General features: G+C 47.7%; 1 protein-coding gene across 2 annotated transcripts; it reads left to right on the top strand.

Annotated features, from left to right (window-relative positions):
- The first annotated feature begins 8,077 nt into the window (after window positions 1–8,077).
- Window positions 8,078–13,699, top strand: LOC145361582 (ATP synthase F(0) complex subunit f, mitochondrial-like). 2 transcript variants are annotated; one of them, XM_080217425.1, is made up of 4 exons: window positions 8,078–8,148; window positions 10,110–10,220; window positions 11,568–11,684; window positions 13,557–13,699. In XM_080217425.1, the coding sequence occupies exons 1-4, from the start codon at window positions 8,133–8,135 to the stop codon at window positions 13,583–13,585; spliced, it is 273 nt and encodes a 90-aa protein (XP_080073551.1). In that variant the 5' UTR covers window positions 8,078–8,132; the 3' UTR covers window positions 13,586–13,699. The 2 variants fall into 2 exon arrangements, with proteins under 2 accessions (XP_080073551.1, XP_080073552.1); XM_080217426.1 differs by having other exon boundaries at window positions 8,096–8,148; window positions 10,113–10,220.
- Window positions 13,700–17,246: the final 3,547 nt, after the last annotated feature.

The raw sequence follows: 17,246 nt of genomic DNA, 5'->3' as shown, positions 1-17,246 counted from the left end.
AGTTGATTGGCCGTGCTAAAATTGACCCTAGTCTGGGAGGGAGTTCCAGGATTTTGACCCAGTGAAGAAACAAAGAACAAAGAACAACACAGCACAGGAAACAGGCCCTTCGGCCCAACGAGCCCACGCCGCCATTTTAACCTTCAGTGAGCGCCTCATTCCAATCCCTCTTCTACCCATGACTTTTGCCCACGCCTCTTGGACTCCACAGTTAATATATTTTCAAATTGGGATGATGAGTGTGGCTAGGAGGGGAACTTGTGATGTTCCTGGTATCTGCTGCCTTTGTCCTTCCAGATGATAGAGTTTGCAGGTTTGGGAGTCTTGGTGAGTTAGATCGTAGGATAGAATCATAGAATCCCAGTGCAGAAAGAGGCCATTCAGCCCATCAAGTCTGCACAGACCCACCATTTTTTTAAAATCTTATTCAAGCCCTGTCCCCACAATCCCATGTATTTACACCTCTAATCCCTGTAACCTGCACACTTTTGGACACTGAGGGACAATTTAATCCACCTAACTTGCACACCTTTGGAGCGTGGGAGGAAAATGAAGCACCCGGAGAAACTCCACACAGATACTGGGAGAATGTGCAGATTCCACACAGACAGTGACCCAAGCTGGGAATTGAACCGGGACCCTGGCGCTGTGAGGCAGCAGTGCTAACCAGTGTAGATGGTATAAACGGTGCGACGGTGGTGGAGGGAGTGAATGCTGAAGGTGATGAATGTAGAGTAAATGGGATGGGGAATGATGGAGATGATGATGTGCTACTGACATCAGTCACGTATTAGACTCCCTTGAGAGAAAGATTGGAATGATGGCCTTGGAATAGCAAACCTACTCTGTAACCTATTTGGATGGTACCAGCTGAGCAGATATCACAGTATGTCTATAGTCTGTCTTAGAACCAAGTCTCCCACCCAGAGTCTAGGACAGAAGAACCAATCTCAGGGACAGTGGATGCCAATAGTGTGGGGTGCTTGTCCTGGTTGGTGTCGAGCTTCTTGAGTATCTCTTAAAAATTCTTTCATGGCGATGCGTGTCGCTGGCTGGGCCAGCATTTATTACCCATCCCTAGTTGTCTTGGAGGGCAGTTGAGAGCCAACCACATTGCTGTGGCTCTGGAGTCACATATAGGCCAGACCAGCTAAAGGACATTAGTGAACCAGTTGGGTTTCTCCGACAACGGTTGCATGGTTATCAGTAGATTCTTAATTCCAGATTTTTGATTGAATTCAGATTTCACCATCTGCTGTGGTGGGATTTGAACCCAGGTTCTGAGAAAGTTAGTTGAGTTTCTGGATTAGTAGACTAGCGATAATACCACTAGACCATCTCCTCCCCATGTGGTACCAGCTGAGCAGATATCAGAGTCTGTCTGCTGTTTGTCTCAGAACAAAGCCCCACACCTAGAGCTCAGGACAGAAGGAACCAACCTCAGGACAGAGAATGGGGTGTCAATAGTGTGGGATGTTGGTGGTGTTGAGCTTCTTGAATGTTGTTGGAGCTGCGCCCATCCAGGCAAGTGGGGAATATTCCATCACACTCCTGATTTGTGCCTTGTAAATGTTGGACAGGCTTTGGGGGAGTCAGGAGGTGAGAGAAAGTTCCACATTCCACACAAATATTACGGCGCCAAAGGAGGCCATTTGGCCCATAATGCCTGCACTGGTTCTATCGTTTGGGTGAAAAAGTGCTCCATTAGAGAGTTTGGCATTCCAGGCTTCGGTGACCAGAACCCAGGTCGGGCTGTCAATTCTGATTGGACATTAGCCAAAAAGTTACAGCAGATGACCTCTCACCTCAAACAATACTCCTCGCACAGGCCTGCCATTGGTCCATCCGCTGGCTACACTATCTCCCACGGCCAATAGGAAAGTCAACAGGGCCATCGTTATTCAATTGGATCAACCTTGACTCTTGGTGAAACGATGACTTTTGCATTCCCCCTTCACTACCCCCACACCCCAAAAGTTTTTATAATTCAAAATATTTGAAAAAAAGAGAAAAAGTATTTTTGGTACACAGGAGGATATTCCTCCTGATTTTGATTTGATTTATTACTGTCACATGTATTAGCGTACAGTGAAAAGTATTGTTTCCTGTGCACTATACAGACAAAGCATACCATTCATAGAGAAGGAAAGGGGAGAGTGCAGAATGTAGTGTTACAATCATAGCTAGGGTGTAGAGAAAGATCAGCTTAACGTGAGGTAGGTCCATTCAAAAGTCTGATGGCAGCAGGGAAGAAGCTGTTCTTGAATCAGTTGGTACGTGACCTCAGACTTTGGTGTCTTTTTCCCGAAAGAAGGTGGAAGAGAGATTGTCCGGGGTGCGTGGGGTCCTTGATTATGCTGGCTGCTTTGCCAAGGCAGCGGGAAGTGTGGACAGTTAATGGATGGGAGGCTGGTTTGCATGATAGACTGGGGCTACATTCATGACCCTTTGTAGTTCCTTGCAGTCTCGGGCAGAGCAGGAGCCCCATACCAAGCCGTGATACAACCAGAAAGAATACTTTCTATGAGGCATCTGTAAAAGTTGGTGAGAGTCGTAGCAGACATGCCAAATTTCCTTCACATCCTGAGAGAGGCGTTGGTGAATGTTGTGCTGAAGATTACTGAAAGATTGTGGGGGTTGGGGTGGGGTGGGGTGGGGGGGGTGCGGTGGGTGGTGATCTGGCTGGGGGGGATGCCGTTGGGCGGCAGAGACTTGGTAGCAGAGATTCAGCAGGCTGTGGTTTAGGGATGTCAGAGGCTGGGTTACAGGCTCAGAATGGATTGGGGTGGCTCATTAACCAAGCCCGGGGGGATGCCTCTATCACAACCTCCGAACCCTGAGCTAATTCATTCACTCCTCCTGCCTTTGGCTTTCTATGCTGAGTATATCTCTCAGGCTGGACCTTTTCATTCCTAGTCAGACAGCACCACCACCTGTTCAGTGGCTGTAATGCTGGAAATATTCACTGGGGCCTGTTGCTTTCGGTCTGTATGTGAAATATTTAACATTAAATACTGGGCATCTTTCTGGCATTTTGTATACATTTTTATAAGTATAAATAAAACCTTAAACTCTGGAGTTCTCTACCTAGTCATTTCCATCCCTCCCTTCCTGCAATCTGTGCCATTGACCAATTTTGTTTGGTCTGATTACGCTTTGGAACATTTTAAAGTGCTACATCACTGCAGGTTCTTATGACTCATTTACACGACAATGGTTTCTAGCGGACAGGGTGCTGAGGTTAAGGGTGGTGCTGCCCATGTTCAAACCCACTCTGTTCCACAGATCCTTCATCACACTGAGAGATTTCTAGGTACCAGTTTCTAAGTGCCTTCTGTTTAGGGGTGGCACGGTGGCACAGCAGTTAGCACTGCTGCCTCACAGTGCCAGGGACCCGGTTTTGATTCGTGGCTTGGGTCACTGTCATCCACCTAACCTGCACATCTTTGGATACTAAGGGGCAATTTAGCATGGCCAATCCACCTAACCTGCACATCTTTGGACATTAAGGGGCAATTTAGCATGGCCAATCCACCCTAACTTGTACATCTTTGGACACTAAGGGGCAATTTAGCACGGCCAATCCACCTAACCTGCATATTTTTGGACACTAAGGGGTAATTTAACATGGCCAATCTACCTAACCTGCACATCTTTGGATACTAAGGGGCAATTTAGCACGGCCAATCCACCTAACCTGCACATCTTTGGGTTGTGGGAGGAAGCCCACACAGACACAGGGAAAATGTGCAGACTCCGCACAGACAGTGACCCAAGCCGGGGATTGAACCCGGATCCCTGGTGCTGTGAGGCAGCAGTGCTAACCACTGCGCCACCAAGCTGCCCACACTGTGAACATGAAACTATCATCAATTGTTGTAAAAAACCGACCCTGTTATCTAATGTCCCTTTAAGGAAGGAAATCTGCTGTCCTTACCCGGTCTGGCCTACATGTGACTCCAGAGCCCCAGCAATGTGGTTGACTCTCAACTGCCCTCTGAAATGGCAGAGTTTTCCAGTTTCAAGGACAACTTAGGATGCTGTTTTATTCCTGCCAATGTACATATTCCATGAAATAAAAGAGTTGGAGTTACATTATTCAATTTGGCGCGTTGATGTCGCTATACCTTCAAAGGCAATCAGTGGCTGCTGTTGGATGGAGGGATTAAGTTGGGCTGATCAAAGTGTCGGGGGGATTAGCAGGCTAAATATGTGGGGTTATGGGGGAAAAGTCTGGGTGGGATTGTTGTTGTCGCAGACTAATTAGGCTGAATGGCCTTCTCTGATGGGCGGCACGATGGCACGGTGGTTAGCACTGCTGTCTCACAGCACCAGGGAACCGAGTTCAATTCCTGGTTTGGGTCACTGTCTGCACGGAAACTGCACGTTCTCGCCATGTCTGCGTGGGTTTCGTCCGGGTGCTCTGGTTTCCTCCTACAGTCCAAAGATGTGCGGGTTAGGATGGATTGGCCATGCTAAATTTCCCCTTAGTGTCAGGGGGATTAGCTAGGGTAAATGCATGGGGTTACGGGGATAGGGCCTTGTGGGATTGTGGTCAGTGCAGACTCGATGGGTTGAATGGCCTCCTTCTGCACTGCACGGATTCTATGATTCTGCACAGTGTATTCATACATCAGAGAATCCTTACAGTGCAGAAGAAGGCCATTTGGCCCATTAAGTCTGCACCAATCACAGTCCCACCAACCCCACCCCCATAACTCCACATATTTACCCTGCTAGTCCCCCTGACACTAAGGGGCAATTTAGCATGGCCCATGCACCTAATCTGCACATCTTTGGACTGTGGGACGAAACTGGAGCACCCAGAGGAAACCCACGCAGACACGGGGAGAACGTGCAGACTCCACACAGACCAAGCCGGGAATCGAACTGGGGTCCCTGGCACTGCGAGGCAGCAGTGCTAACCGCTGTGCCACCATGCTGCCCTTATATACCTTCATTAGATCTCCCCTCACTCTTCTAAGCTCTTGGAGAGTATAGGCCTAAGCCGATCAATGTCTATGTGTAAGGCGAACCACTTTGCTGATTTTTTACTGCCCCACCCATCATGGGCATTGGAGTGGGCAAGGGACAGAGCATGGAAAGGTACATCGATCTTAGGGTGGGATTTTACGGTTTCAGGACAAGCAAAGCCATAAATTCTTGCTCCTCATCTCTGGAATCAATCTAGAGAACCTGCACTGAACTGGCTCAAATGGAGCTACAGCCCTCCTTAAGGAGAACTAAATGTAGACAATACTCCAGGCGCGATCCCACCAATGACATTGTATAGTTGCAGCAAGGTTTACTTACTTTTATACTCTATTCTGTTAGTAATAAATACCAAAATTCCATTTGCCTCCCTTTTTTTAAAGTTTATTTATTAAGGTCACAAATAGGCTTACATTAACACTGCAATAAAGTTTCTGTGAAAATCTCCTGGTTGCCACACTCCAGCGCTTGTTCAGGTAGACTGAGGGAGAATTTAGCACGGCCAATGCACCCTAACCTGCACTTCTCAAACAACGACGAGACAGAGTACAGGAATGAGACAGAGAATCTGGTGAACTGGTGCGGCAACAATAATCTCACCTTCACTGTCAACAAAATGAAGGAGATTGTCGTCGACTTCGGGAAGCGTAAAGGAGAACATGTCCCTGTCTACATCAACAGGGACGAAGTAGAAAGGATAGACAGCTTCAAGTTTTTAGGTGTCCAGATCATCGACAATCTGTCCTGGTCCCCCCATGCTGACACTATAGTTAAGAAAGCCCAACAATGCCTCTACCTTCTCAGAAAACTAAGGAAATTTGATGTGTCAGCTATGACTCTCACCAACTTTTACAGATGCACCATAGAAAGCATTCTTTCTGGTTGTATTACAGCTTGGTATGGCTACGGCTCTGCCCAAGATCACAAGGGACTATAAAAGCTCATGAATGTAGCCCAATCCATCACACAAACCAGCCTCCCATCCATTGACTCTGTCTACAGTTCCTGCTGCCTCAGCAAAGCAGCCAAAATAATGAAGGACCACACATACCCCGGACATTCCATCTTCCACTTTCTTCTGTCGGGAAAAAGATACAAAAGTCTGAGGTCACGTACCAACCGACTCAAGAACAGCTTCTTCCCTGCAGTCGTCAGACTTTTGAATGGACCTACCTCGCATTAAGTTGATCTTTCTCTATACCTTAGCTATGACCGTAACACTACAGTCTCCTTTCCTTCTCTATGAACGGCATGCTTTGCCTGTAGAGCACACAAGAAACAATACTTTTCACTGTATGTTTACATGTGACAATAATAAATCAAATCAAAGTCTTTCGGACTGTGGGAGAACATAAGAACATAAGAAATAGGAGCAGGAGTAGGCCATCCAGCCCTTCGAGCCTGCCCCGCCATTCAATAAGATCATGGCTGATCTGTCGCTGCTCAGTTCCACTTTCCCGCCCTCTCCCCATAACCCTTAATCCCCTCTCCTATCAAAAACCCATCAACCCGCGTCTTAAAAATATTTAGCGAGGCAGCCTCCACCACTTCAACGGGCAGAGAATTCCAGAGATTCACCACCCTTTGAGTGAAGAAGTTCCTCTTCAACTCCGTTCTAAACCGCCCCCCTTTTATCTTGAGGCTGTGCCCCCTAGTCCTATTGTCTTTTTTGAGCGGGAAGAGTCTTTCCACCTCTATCCTATCCATCCCATTCATCATCTTATACGTCTCAATGAGATCTCCTCTCATTCTTCTAAAAGGGAGGAAACTAGAGCACCCGAAGGAAACCCATGCAGATACGGGGAGAATGTTCAGACTCCACACAGACAGTGACCCAAGCCAAGTATTGAACCTGGGTCCCTGGTGCTGTGAGGCAGCAGTGCTCACCATTGTGCCACTGTACCACCTCTTACCGGCTATTCCTGCGTACTAGTTCCTCTCTGTATTGCTTCATTGATTGTCCAACACTCAATTCCCAAAACTGGTGTGTTGTAGCATTCCTGGATTCTCGGATGGAGATAAGTTCCGTAAAGGATGCCACAGCCACTATTGAGAAGAGTAGGTTTCTTTTCAGTTAAGCTTAAAGTTTATTTATTAGTGTCAAAAATAAGGCTTACATTAACACCGCAATGAAGTGACTGTGAAATTCCCCTAATCGCCACACTCCGGCACCTGTTCGGGTACACCGAGGGAGAATTTAGCACGGCCAATGCACCCTAACCAGCACATCTTTCAGACTGTGGGAGGAAACCGAAACACCCGGAGGAAACCCATGCAGACACAGGGAGAAATTGCAGATAATCACCCCTCAGCCAACGTCGTCTCTCCAGTTGTGCAGGTGCTGTTTCTGGGATCTTGCTGTGTGTGGATTGACTGCATTTTCCCACAGCGCAGTAGTAGTGACCACAATGCAACCCGGGCAGGAGCTGGGGCGCTCCACTGTCTGTGCTTTATATGCTCTGTCTGAGGCCAGAACTCTCCATTCACCTGACGAAGGGACTAACCCCGAAAGCTTGTGAGTCTATTATCAAATAAATAGGTTGGACTAAAACCTGGTGTTGTCAGACTTTTTACTGCGCTACACAAATGCAGGTGTTTGCCTGTTTGAAGCCAGTTGGGAGTTTGTGAATCTTGAGGGGGGGGAACAGGAGGGAGAAGCTAAACCCTGAGGGACCCTGAAGGACAAGATCTGAGGCAATGGCTGCTAATTGGACAGAACCAGAGCCCGCCTCCCTAAAGTCCTACTGCTATTGGAGGAAGCAGCTGTCAATCAGGAGAGGCACACGCTGCGAATTGGACAGAGCCAGAGCCCGCCTCCTGAAAGTCCTGCTGCTATTGGAGGATGGAGCTGCCAATCAGGAGAGGCAGGGCGCTGCTGATTGGACAGAGTCAGAGCCCGCTTCCCTAAAGCCCTGTCGCAATTGGAGGAGGGAGCTGTCAATCAGGAGAGGCACACGCTGCGAATTGGACAGAGCCAGAGCCCGCCTCCTGAAAGTCCTGCTGCTATTGGAGGATGGAGCTGCCAATCAGGAGAGGCAGGGCGCTGCTGATTGGACAGAGTCAGAGCCCGCTTCCCTAAAGCCCTGTCGCAATTGGAGGAGGGAGCTGTCAATCAAGAGGGGCAGGCGCTGGTGGTGAAGATGGCGGATAGGCAGGGTGAGTGGAGTGCGGCCAATCACTGCGAGAGGATACACTGTATCCAGCGCGGGGGGAAACACAGTGTATCCAGTGAGGGGGATACAGTGTAACACTGGCGGAAGGGGATACACTGTATCCAGCGCGGTAGGTCCCTATACTCTGCATCTGGGACAGGCTCAGCTACAAGGTCACCCTGAACCGGCCCCAGGCCGGGAGAGAGGCACTGGGACACGGGTGGGGGTACGGGTGCGGATGGGGGGGGGAAGGGGGAAGACACCGGGACACAGAGAAAGGAGAGACACGCTGGAGCAGAGAGGGACAGAGAAAGAACAGGGAGAGATATACTGGGGCAAAATGGCGGGGGGGGGGGAGAGACACACACGCACGGGCAAGGAGAGAGGAGAGAGAAACTTTGGGGCAAAGTGGGGAGAGAAAGACACGTTGGGGTAGAAAGTGGGGGAGAGAAAGGGAGAGATACACACTGGGGCAGAGAGAGAGGGGAGACACTGGAGGAGAGAGAGAAACATTGGGGCAGAAAGTTGGGGGGGGTAGAGAGAGAAACACACTGGGGCAGAGAGAGGAGAGACATGGGGATGGAGAGAGTGGGGAGAGACACATTGGGGCAGAAAGGTGGGGGGAGACACACACACTGGGGAAGAGATGGACATGGGGGCAGAGTAAAATGGGGGGAATGGCCCATAGAGGTGGACTGAGACAAAGCAAACTGGGGTGGGGATATCTGCGAGAGGGAAGGGCAGGGATAGATGGCTGGGGAGGAGGGGGGTGGAGAAGGAATAACTGGGGACTGGAATTGAGTCAGCTAGGGAAGCAGGAGGGTGTCTGTTATAGAGAGGTGTTGTGGGCCATAGAATCCCTACCGAAGGAGACCATTTGGCCCATCCGGTCTGCACTGACTCTCTGACTGAGTATCTTACCCAGGCCCTATCCCTGTAACCCCACCATATTTTTGGACTGTGGGAGGAAACTTGTGCAGGGGAGTTGGAGATAACCCCTTCCCTCTGGAAGACTGAGATCTTGGGTTCATCCAAGATGCCTGTGGGGGAATGAGCTGGTGGGGGCAATATGGGGAATTGGGAAGAAGGGGAATTCTTCCAGAGCAATCGGAGCTGGATTGAGGAGGACTGAGAGCTGGAATTTTGGGATTCGGAATGAATTTGGGGAAGAATTGAACACCTAGAGAGAGAAGGGGCTGTGAGCTAATTTATTGGGGTTCAATCTGTTCCACAGAGAGAGAGAGTGAGGGTCTGAACTGGTCCCCTGCTCCAACCTCCAATAGCTTGGGTTTCCTTTGGGTGCTCCAATTTCCTCCCACAGTCTGAAAGGCGTGCTAGTTGGGTGCATTGGCCATGCTAAATTCTCCCTCGGTGTACTCGAGCAGGCGCTGGAGTGTGGCAAATGGGGGATATTCACAGTAACTTCATTGCAGTGTTAATGTCAGCCTACTCATGACACTAATAAACTTTAAGGAGGTGGATCGCTACCACCTCAAGGGCAATAAATGCCAGCATTGGCAGGGATGCCCACAGCCAATCCTGTGAATAGATAATTGAACAGAATATTGTCATTTCACAGAATCCCTACAGTGCAGAAGGAGACCATTTGGTCCATTGAGTCTGCACCAACAACAATCCCACACAGGCCCTATCTCTGTAACCCCACATATTTACCCTGCTAAGCCCCTGACACTGAGAGGCAATTTAGCATGGCCAATCCATCTAACTACACATCTTACAGACTATAGGAGGAAACTGGAGATCCTGGAGGAAACCCACGCAGACATGAGGAGAACGTTCAAACTCTGCACAGATAGTGACCCAAGCCAGGAATCAAACCTGGGTCCCTGGCACAGCGCTAACCCACTGTGCCACCCAATCAATTATTTTCTGGCGATTTGGATTTTCTTTTCCCCCTGCTACCCCAAGGTGTTGACCTCTCTTAACCTTTTGTTTCCGTGCCAGCAGTTCCGGTCGCCGAGAAGCGTCTGATGGACGTGAAGCTGGGGGAGCTTTCCCGATGGATCGCCGCACGGGATTTCACTCCCAACGGCATGCTGGCAGCTTTACGCCGAGGTAAGGGTTGTGATCTTCCCCTCAGCAGGCTTTGTGTTTGAGTACCATTCCCCTGACTGGTATGTTGTTTTGACGCCTCCGTGTATTAAAGTGATTGGATTGGGCCCAGCTGCGTGAACAGGAGGGGAGGCAAGAGTGAGGGGTGACTGTGTGAATGGGGCAGCCAGCTGTGCTTTTAGACCATAAGATTTAGGAGCACAATTAGGCCATTTGGCCTATCATGCCTGCTCTGCCATTCAATCATGGCTTTTGTGTTAAATAAATTAAAATGCGGTTCCTTAAAGGGACATTGCATCAAAGTTTTATTTTTATTTGTTCATGGAACGTGGGTGTCGCTGGCTGGGCCAGCATTTATTGCCCGTCCCTAGTTGCCCTTGGAGGGCGGTTGAGAGTCAACCACATTGCTATGGCTGTGGAGTCACATTGTAGGCCAGACAGGGTAAGGAGGGCAGATTTCCTTCCTTAAAGGACATTAATGAATCTGATGGGTTTTTCCAACAATGGTTTCATGGTCATTGATAGATTCTTAATTCCAGATTCTATTTTTTATTATTATTGAATTTAAATTCCACCGTGGCGGGATTCGAACCCGGGTTGCCAGACCATTAGCTGAGTTTCTGGAGTAATAGTCTAGCAATAATACCACTAGGCCATCACTTTCACCTTGTTGGAGGCAGGAACAGGATGGTTCTGCAGTGAGTGAGAGTACCAGTAATTGTGTGCCTGTGTATCAGTGGTCTGAGCTGAGAGGAGCTGTATGGTGATAGATGGTGTCAGTGGTCCTGCCCTAAGGGGGAAGGAAAAGATGCAGGAAACTTGAGGGAGAAAAATGGCAAAAGTTCCTGCCCTTTAGTATTATCCATTGACCCCTTAGTGGAAGCACCCGTGTGGCTGTGGTTCACACCGATGCCCCATGTGGTCAATTCTCGCCTGGAGTGGAGACTGGGCCACTGGAATGTGACGAGCCTTTGAAGGCCGTGCTTAATTGCCCCTTAGTGTCCAAAGATGTGTGGGTTAGGTTGATTGGCCATGCTAAGTTGCCCCTTAGTGTCAGAGGGATTAGCAGGGTAAATGTGTGTGGTTATGGGGATAGGGCCTGGATGGCATTGTTGGTACAGATGCGATGGGCTATATGGCCTCCGTCTGCACTGTAGGCATTCTATGTTTGGTTGCTGGGTGCTGCTTTTTTTTGTTTTGCGGACTTTGCAACGCAGTGATATAATGGGTAAGAACCCCGGAGTTTTTACTGATCTGAATTGTGGAAAGCTGGCCTCCCCAATGGATGAATTGGTATTGACTGCATTTTAACTTGTGCTGATGCTTACTGTCTCCCCCTTCTCTCTCCAGGCCACGACAGGTACTACAACAAGTACATTAATGTGAGACGAGGTGGGATTGGTGGGGTCGCTATGATGCTGGCTGGTTACGTTCTCATCAGTTACATCTGGGAATATGATCACCTGAGTAAGTGAAGCCTCCTGGGAGAGGGGGCAGCGTTAATTCAGATCCTCAGCTGGAATGGCTCGCTGGGTCATTAGGGCAACCCGGAGATGGGCTGTTAACGCCAGCCTTGGCAGTGATGCCCTGAAAATCTATTTCTTTCTTGGTTGCTACCTGAGAGATATTCTGGAACTCCTTTGTCCAGAGACATTACGCTGAGGGGGCAGCTTCGTCACGTGAACTGCAGTGAGTCAAGAATATTTCTCATCACCATCTTCTTTAAGGAATTGGCAAATAACTGCTGGCCTTGTCAGCAATCCCACATCCTGAGGAACATCACCTGGCAGAACTTCAGCATGGGACTAGGCACCAAAAAGGGATCACCGCCATGGAGTCCCTACTGTGCCGAAGAAGGCCATTCAGCCCATCGAGACTGCACTGACTCTCTGACGTGGTACCCTACCCAGCCCCAGCACCCCCTGCCCTTCCCCATAACCCCATGCATTTACCTTGGCTAATCCACATGTGACACGCTGGTTAGCACTGCTACCTCTCAGCGCCAAGGGTCTGGCTTTGATTCCCGGCTTGAGTCACTGCAGAGTCTGCATGTTCTGCCTGTGTCTGCATGAGTTTCCTCCCACAGTCCAAAAGCCGAGCTGGTTTGGGTGCATTGGCCATGGTAAATTCTCCCTCAGTGTGCCCGAATGGAAGCTGGTTAACACTGGCTCCCTCTCGAGGGGCATCTGGCCATGAATGTAACTGTGTGGCAGAGGGCCCTTCTGCCTCCCCATCCTTTTCTTCCCCCTGCCCCACCCCTTCAAATATGCTTCAAATAGAGAATCCTTAATTGTCTGTGAAGTATTTTGGGATGCACTACGGGTGTGAAAGGTACTACTGACACATGGGTGACAGTGGTCAGCACTGCTGCCCCACAGCGCCAGGGAACCAAGTCCAATTCTGGCCTTGGGTGAGTGTGGGGAATTTGCATGTTCTCCCCGTGTCTAGATGGGTTTCCTCTGGGTGCTCCAGTTTCCCCTCTCACTGTGCAGGTTAGGCAGATTGGCCATGCTAAACTGCCACTTAGTGTCCCGATATGTATAGGTTAGGTGGAATTAGTGGATAAATACATGAGGTTATGGGAAAGGGTTATATGCTCTGCCAGAGATTTGGTGCTGATGCGATGGCTGAATGTTCTTTTCCTGCAATATCGGGATTCCATGATCTGCTTTTACGAGACTTTTCATATATGTCCCACAAGTGATCGATTAGCAAGTCATGTTGCAGCTTTATAGAACCTTAGGCCACACTTGGAATAATAATATTCAGTTCTGGTCGTCGCAGCAGGAGGATATGGAGGCTTTGGAGAGGGTACAGAAAAGATTTACCAGGCGTGGAGGGTATTAGCTGTGAGGAAAGTTTGGAGAAACTCGGTTTGTTCTCACTGGAACAACGGAGGTTGAGGGGTGACCTGATGGAAGTCTACAAGGTTGAGGAGTGTGGACAGAGTGGATAGTCAGAAGCTTTTTCCCCAGGGTGGAAGAATCAATTACTCAGGGGCACAGGTTTAAGGTATGAGAGGCAAGGAGATGTACGAGGCAGATTTTTTACACAGGGTGGTGGGTGCCTGAAACTCGTTGTCGGGGGAGGTAGTGGAAGCAGATACAGGAGTGAGTTTTAAGGAGCATCTGGACAAATCCATGAATAGGATGGGAATAGAGGGATATGGTCCCCAAAAGCTTAGGGGTTTTAGTTCATTCAGGCAGCATAGTTGGTGCTGGCTTGAAGGCCCTGTTCTTGTGCTGTAATTTTCTTTGTTCTTTGATTGTTGCCAAACTTCCTTTGATCGGTTTGTCTTTTTCTCTCTTTACCCCCATCCCCCCACCCTCTCTCCACCAGAACACGACCGTTGGAGGAAGTATCACTGAGCTGCTGCTGCTGAATTCCAGATCACTCTGCTTACTGTGTTTATGGAATTTTAACAAAACAAGGTGTTTGAGTTAAATCATGGAAAATAAAATTAGGACCACAGTCAATCTCGAGTTGTGTGTGTGTATAGTTTTTTTTTGGGTTTCACAGTAGCAGGACTGCAAATTGTTCTCAAATGCATCGCCTCACACTTTTCAGGGTTAAATTCTGCTGTTCTGCCTGTCAATACAATCCTGTAAGCTAAGACTTTCCTCCTCACTATTTACCACACTGCCAGTTTTTGTGTCATCTGTGAACTTACTGATCATTCACATCCAGATCATTAATGTACATCACAAAACAGCAAGGGACTCAGCACTCATCCCTATGGAAAACCATTGGACACAGGCTTCCAGTCATAAAAACAACCTTCCACTATCACCCTCTGCCTCCTGCCACTCTGCCTGTTTTGGATCCAGTTTGCCAAATCGCCTCCCATGTGGGACCTTGTGAAAAGCCTTACTTGAGAAAGGATATACTGGCAGTGGAGGGAATGCAGAGGAGATTCACTAAGTTGATTCCAGAGTTGACAGAGTTCACTTATGAAGAGTAGACTGGAGCTATGCTCATTGGAATTCAGAAGAATGAGAGGCGATCTTACAGAAATATATAAGATTATGAAGGGAATAGATAAGACAGAAGCAGGGAAGTTGTTCCCACTGGCAGGTGAAACTAGGGGAAATAGATTTAGGACAGGAGTAAGGATGTCTTGTTGAAGCTGTATAAGACATTGGTAAGGCCACACTTGGAATACTGTGTGCAGTTCTGGTCACCCTATTATAGAAAGGATATTACTAAACTAGAAAGAGTGCAGAAAAGATTTACTAGGATGCTACTGGAACTTGATGGATTGAGTTATAAGGAGAGGCTGGATAGACTGGGACTTTTTTCTCTGGAGAGTAGGAGGATGAGGAGTGATCTTACAGAGGTCTATAAAATAATGGGGGGCATAGACAAGGTAGATAGTCAATATCTTTTCCCAAAGGTGGTGACAATTTACAGTTCTACATGCCTCGTCAGACTCAGTTCAACAAACATCGATTCAACTCTAGATGTGCATCCACAGCATTTATTGATCAAATTTTATGATGTTGGGTCAGTCTTCCTTTTACAATGAAGCAGGCAAACAGAGCCCACATCACCAACGAGAGACTGACACTGACTCGTGATTTTAGCACATGCTTATAGGTCCTGCTAATGTATGTATGTAATCTTATTAGCTACAGCTTAGATATCATCAATCAGAGTAGTATTCGTATAGCAGGAGGTATTGTTTTCCGGGCACTATATCATACCACTGCAAGTGTCTAATACAATCAACTTCTGCAAATTTAATCATTGCTGCGTGCACACATCCTCATTGTCTAATACAATCAACTCCTGCAAATTCAATTATTGCTATGTACACACATCCTCAGTGGGGGAGTCTAAAACATGCGGGTATAGGTTTAAGGTGAGGGTGAGAGATACTAAAGTGTCCAGAAGGGCAATTTTTTCACACACACAGTGGTGAGTGTCTGGAATGAGCTGCCAGAGGTAATGGTAGAGGCGGGTACAACTTGATCTTTAAAGAAGCATTTAGATAGTTACATGGGTACGATGGGTATAGAAGAATACGGGCCAAATGTGGGCAATTTGGATTAGCTTAGGAGTTTTTTAAAAAAAAGGGTGGTATGGATAAGTTGTGCGAAGGGCCTGTTTCCATGCTATAAACCACTATGACTCTACAACTGAGTTGAGGAAGAACTTCGTCACCCAAAGGGTTGTGAATCCGTGGAATTCCCTGTCCAGTGAATCAGTTGAGGTGACGTCACTGAATGTTTTTAAGGTAAACATAGATAAATTTTTGAACAATAAAGGAATTAAAGGTTATGGTGGAGCTGAGTCCACAAAAAGATCAGCCATGATCTTATTGAATGGCAGGGAAGGCTCGAGGGGCCAGATGACCTACTTCTGCTCCTAGTTCTTATGTCCTTATTTACCATATCAGCTGCATTACCCTCATAGATTCATAGACGTTTACAGCATGGAAACAGGCCCTTCGGCCCAACTTGTCTATGCTGCCCTTCTCTACTGAGCTAGTCCCAATTGCCCATGTTTGGTCCATATCATAGGCGCAGTGGTTAACACTGCTGCCTCACAGCATCCCGGACCTGGGTTCAATTCCCAGCTTGGGTCACTGTGTAATTTGCACATTCTTTCTGTGTCTGCGTAGGTTTCCTCTGGATGCTCCGATTTCCTCCCACAGTTTGAAAGATGTACTGGTTAGGTGCATTGACCCAAACAGGCGTCGGAGTGTGGTGACTAAGGGAATTTTACAGTAACTTCACTGCAGCATTAGTGTAAGACTTGTAACTAGTAAATAAACATTTACTTTACATTGCTCTATACCCATCCTACCCCATGTAACTGCATAAATGCTTTTTAAAAGGCAAAATTGTACCCGCCTCTAAAGTACCTCCGGCAAGTCGTTCTAGACACACAGCATCCTCTGTGTGAAAAAATTGCCCCTCTGACCCTTTTGTATCTCCCCCCTCTCACCTTAAACCTATGCCCTCTAGTTTTAGACTCCCCTACCTTTAGGAAAAGATATTGACTATCTAGCTGATCTATGCCCCTCATTATTGTATAGACCCCTATAAGATAACCCCTCAGCCTTCTACACTCCAGAGAAAAAAGTCCCAGTCTATTCAGCTTCTCCTTATATCTCAATCCATCAAGTCCTGGTAGCATCCTAATAAATCTTTTCTGCATTCTTTCTAGTTTAATAATATCCTTTCTGTAATAGGGTGACCAGAATTGCACAAGTATCCCAAGTGTGGCCTTACGGATGTCTTGTACAACTTCAACAAGATGTCCCAACTCCTGTATTCCATGTTCTGACCCCAGTGAAACCAAGCATGCCGAATGCCGCCTTCACCACTCCGTCCACCTGTGACTCCACTTTCAAGGGGCTATGAACCTGTACCCCTAGATCTCTTTGTTCTGTAACTCTCCCCAATGCCCTACTGTTAACTGAGTAAGTTCTGCCCTAGTTCGATCTATCAAAATGCATCACCCCACATTTATCTAAATGAGAACCAATTGCCCATGTTTGGCCCATATCCTTCTATACCCATCGTAACCATGTAACTGTCTAAATGCTTCCTAAAAGACAAAATTGTACCCACCACTACTACTGCCTCTAACAGTTTATTCCAGACATTCACCACCCTCTGTGTGAAAAATTGTCCCTCTGGACATTTTTGTATTTCTCCCCTCTCCCCTTAAGCCTATGCCCTCTAGTTTTAGACTCCCCTACCTTTAGGAAAAGATATTGACTGTCTAGCTGTCTATGCCCCTTATTATCTTATAGACCTCTACAAGATCACCGCTCAGCCTCCCACGGTCTAGAGAAAAAAGTCCCAGTCTATCCAGCCTCTCCTTATAACTCAAACCATCAAGTCCTGGTAGCATCCTAGTAAATCTTTCCTGCACTCTTTCTAGTTTAATAATATCCTTTCTATAATAGGGTGACCAGAACTGTACACAGCATTCCAAGTGTGGCCTTTTCAATGTCTTGTACAACTTCGACAAGACGTCCCAACTCCTGTATTCAATGTTCTGTAGAAAGTCTCACAA

The sequence above is a fragment of the Carcharhinus amblyrhynchos genome, chromosome 35 (assembly GCF_965287045.1).
Source record: "Carcharhinus amblyrhynchos chromosome 35, sCarAmb.v2.hapA, whole genome shotgun sequence".
Taxonomy (NCBI): domain Eukaryota; kingdom Metazoa; phylum Chordata; class Chondrichthyes; order Carcharhiniformes; family Carcharhinidae; genus Carcharhinus; species Carcharhinus amblyrhynchos.
The sequence above is the reverse complement of the archived record's forward strand: the minus strand, read 5'-3'. Positions and strand labels throughout refer to the sequence as shown.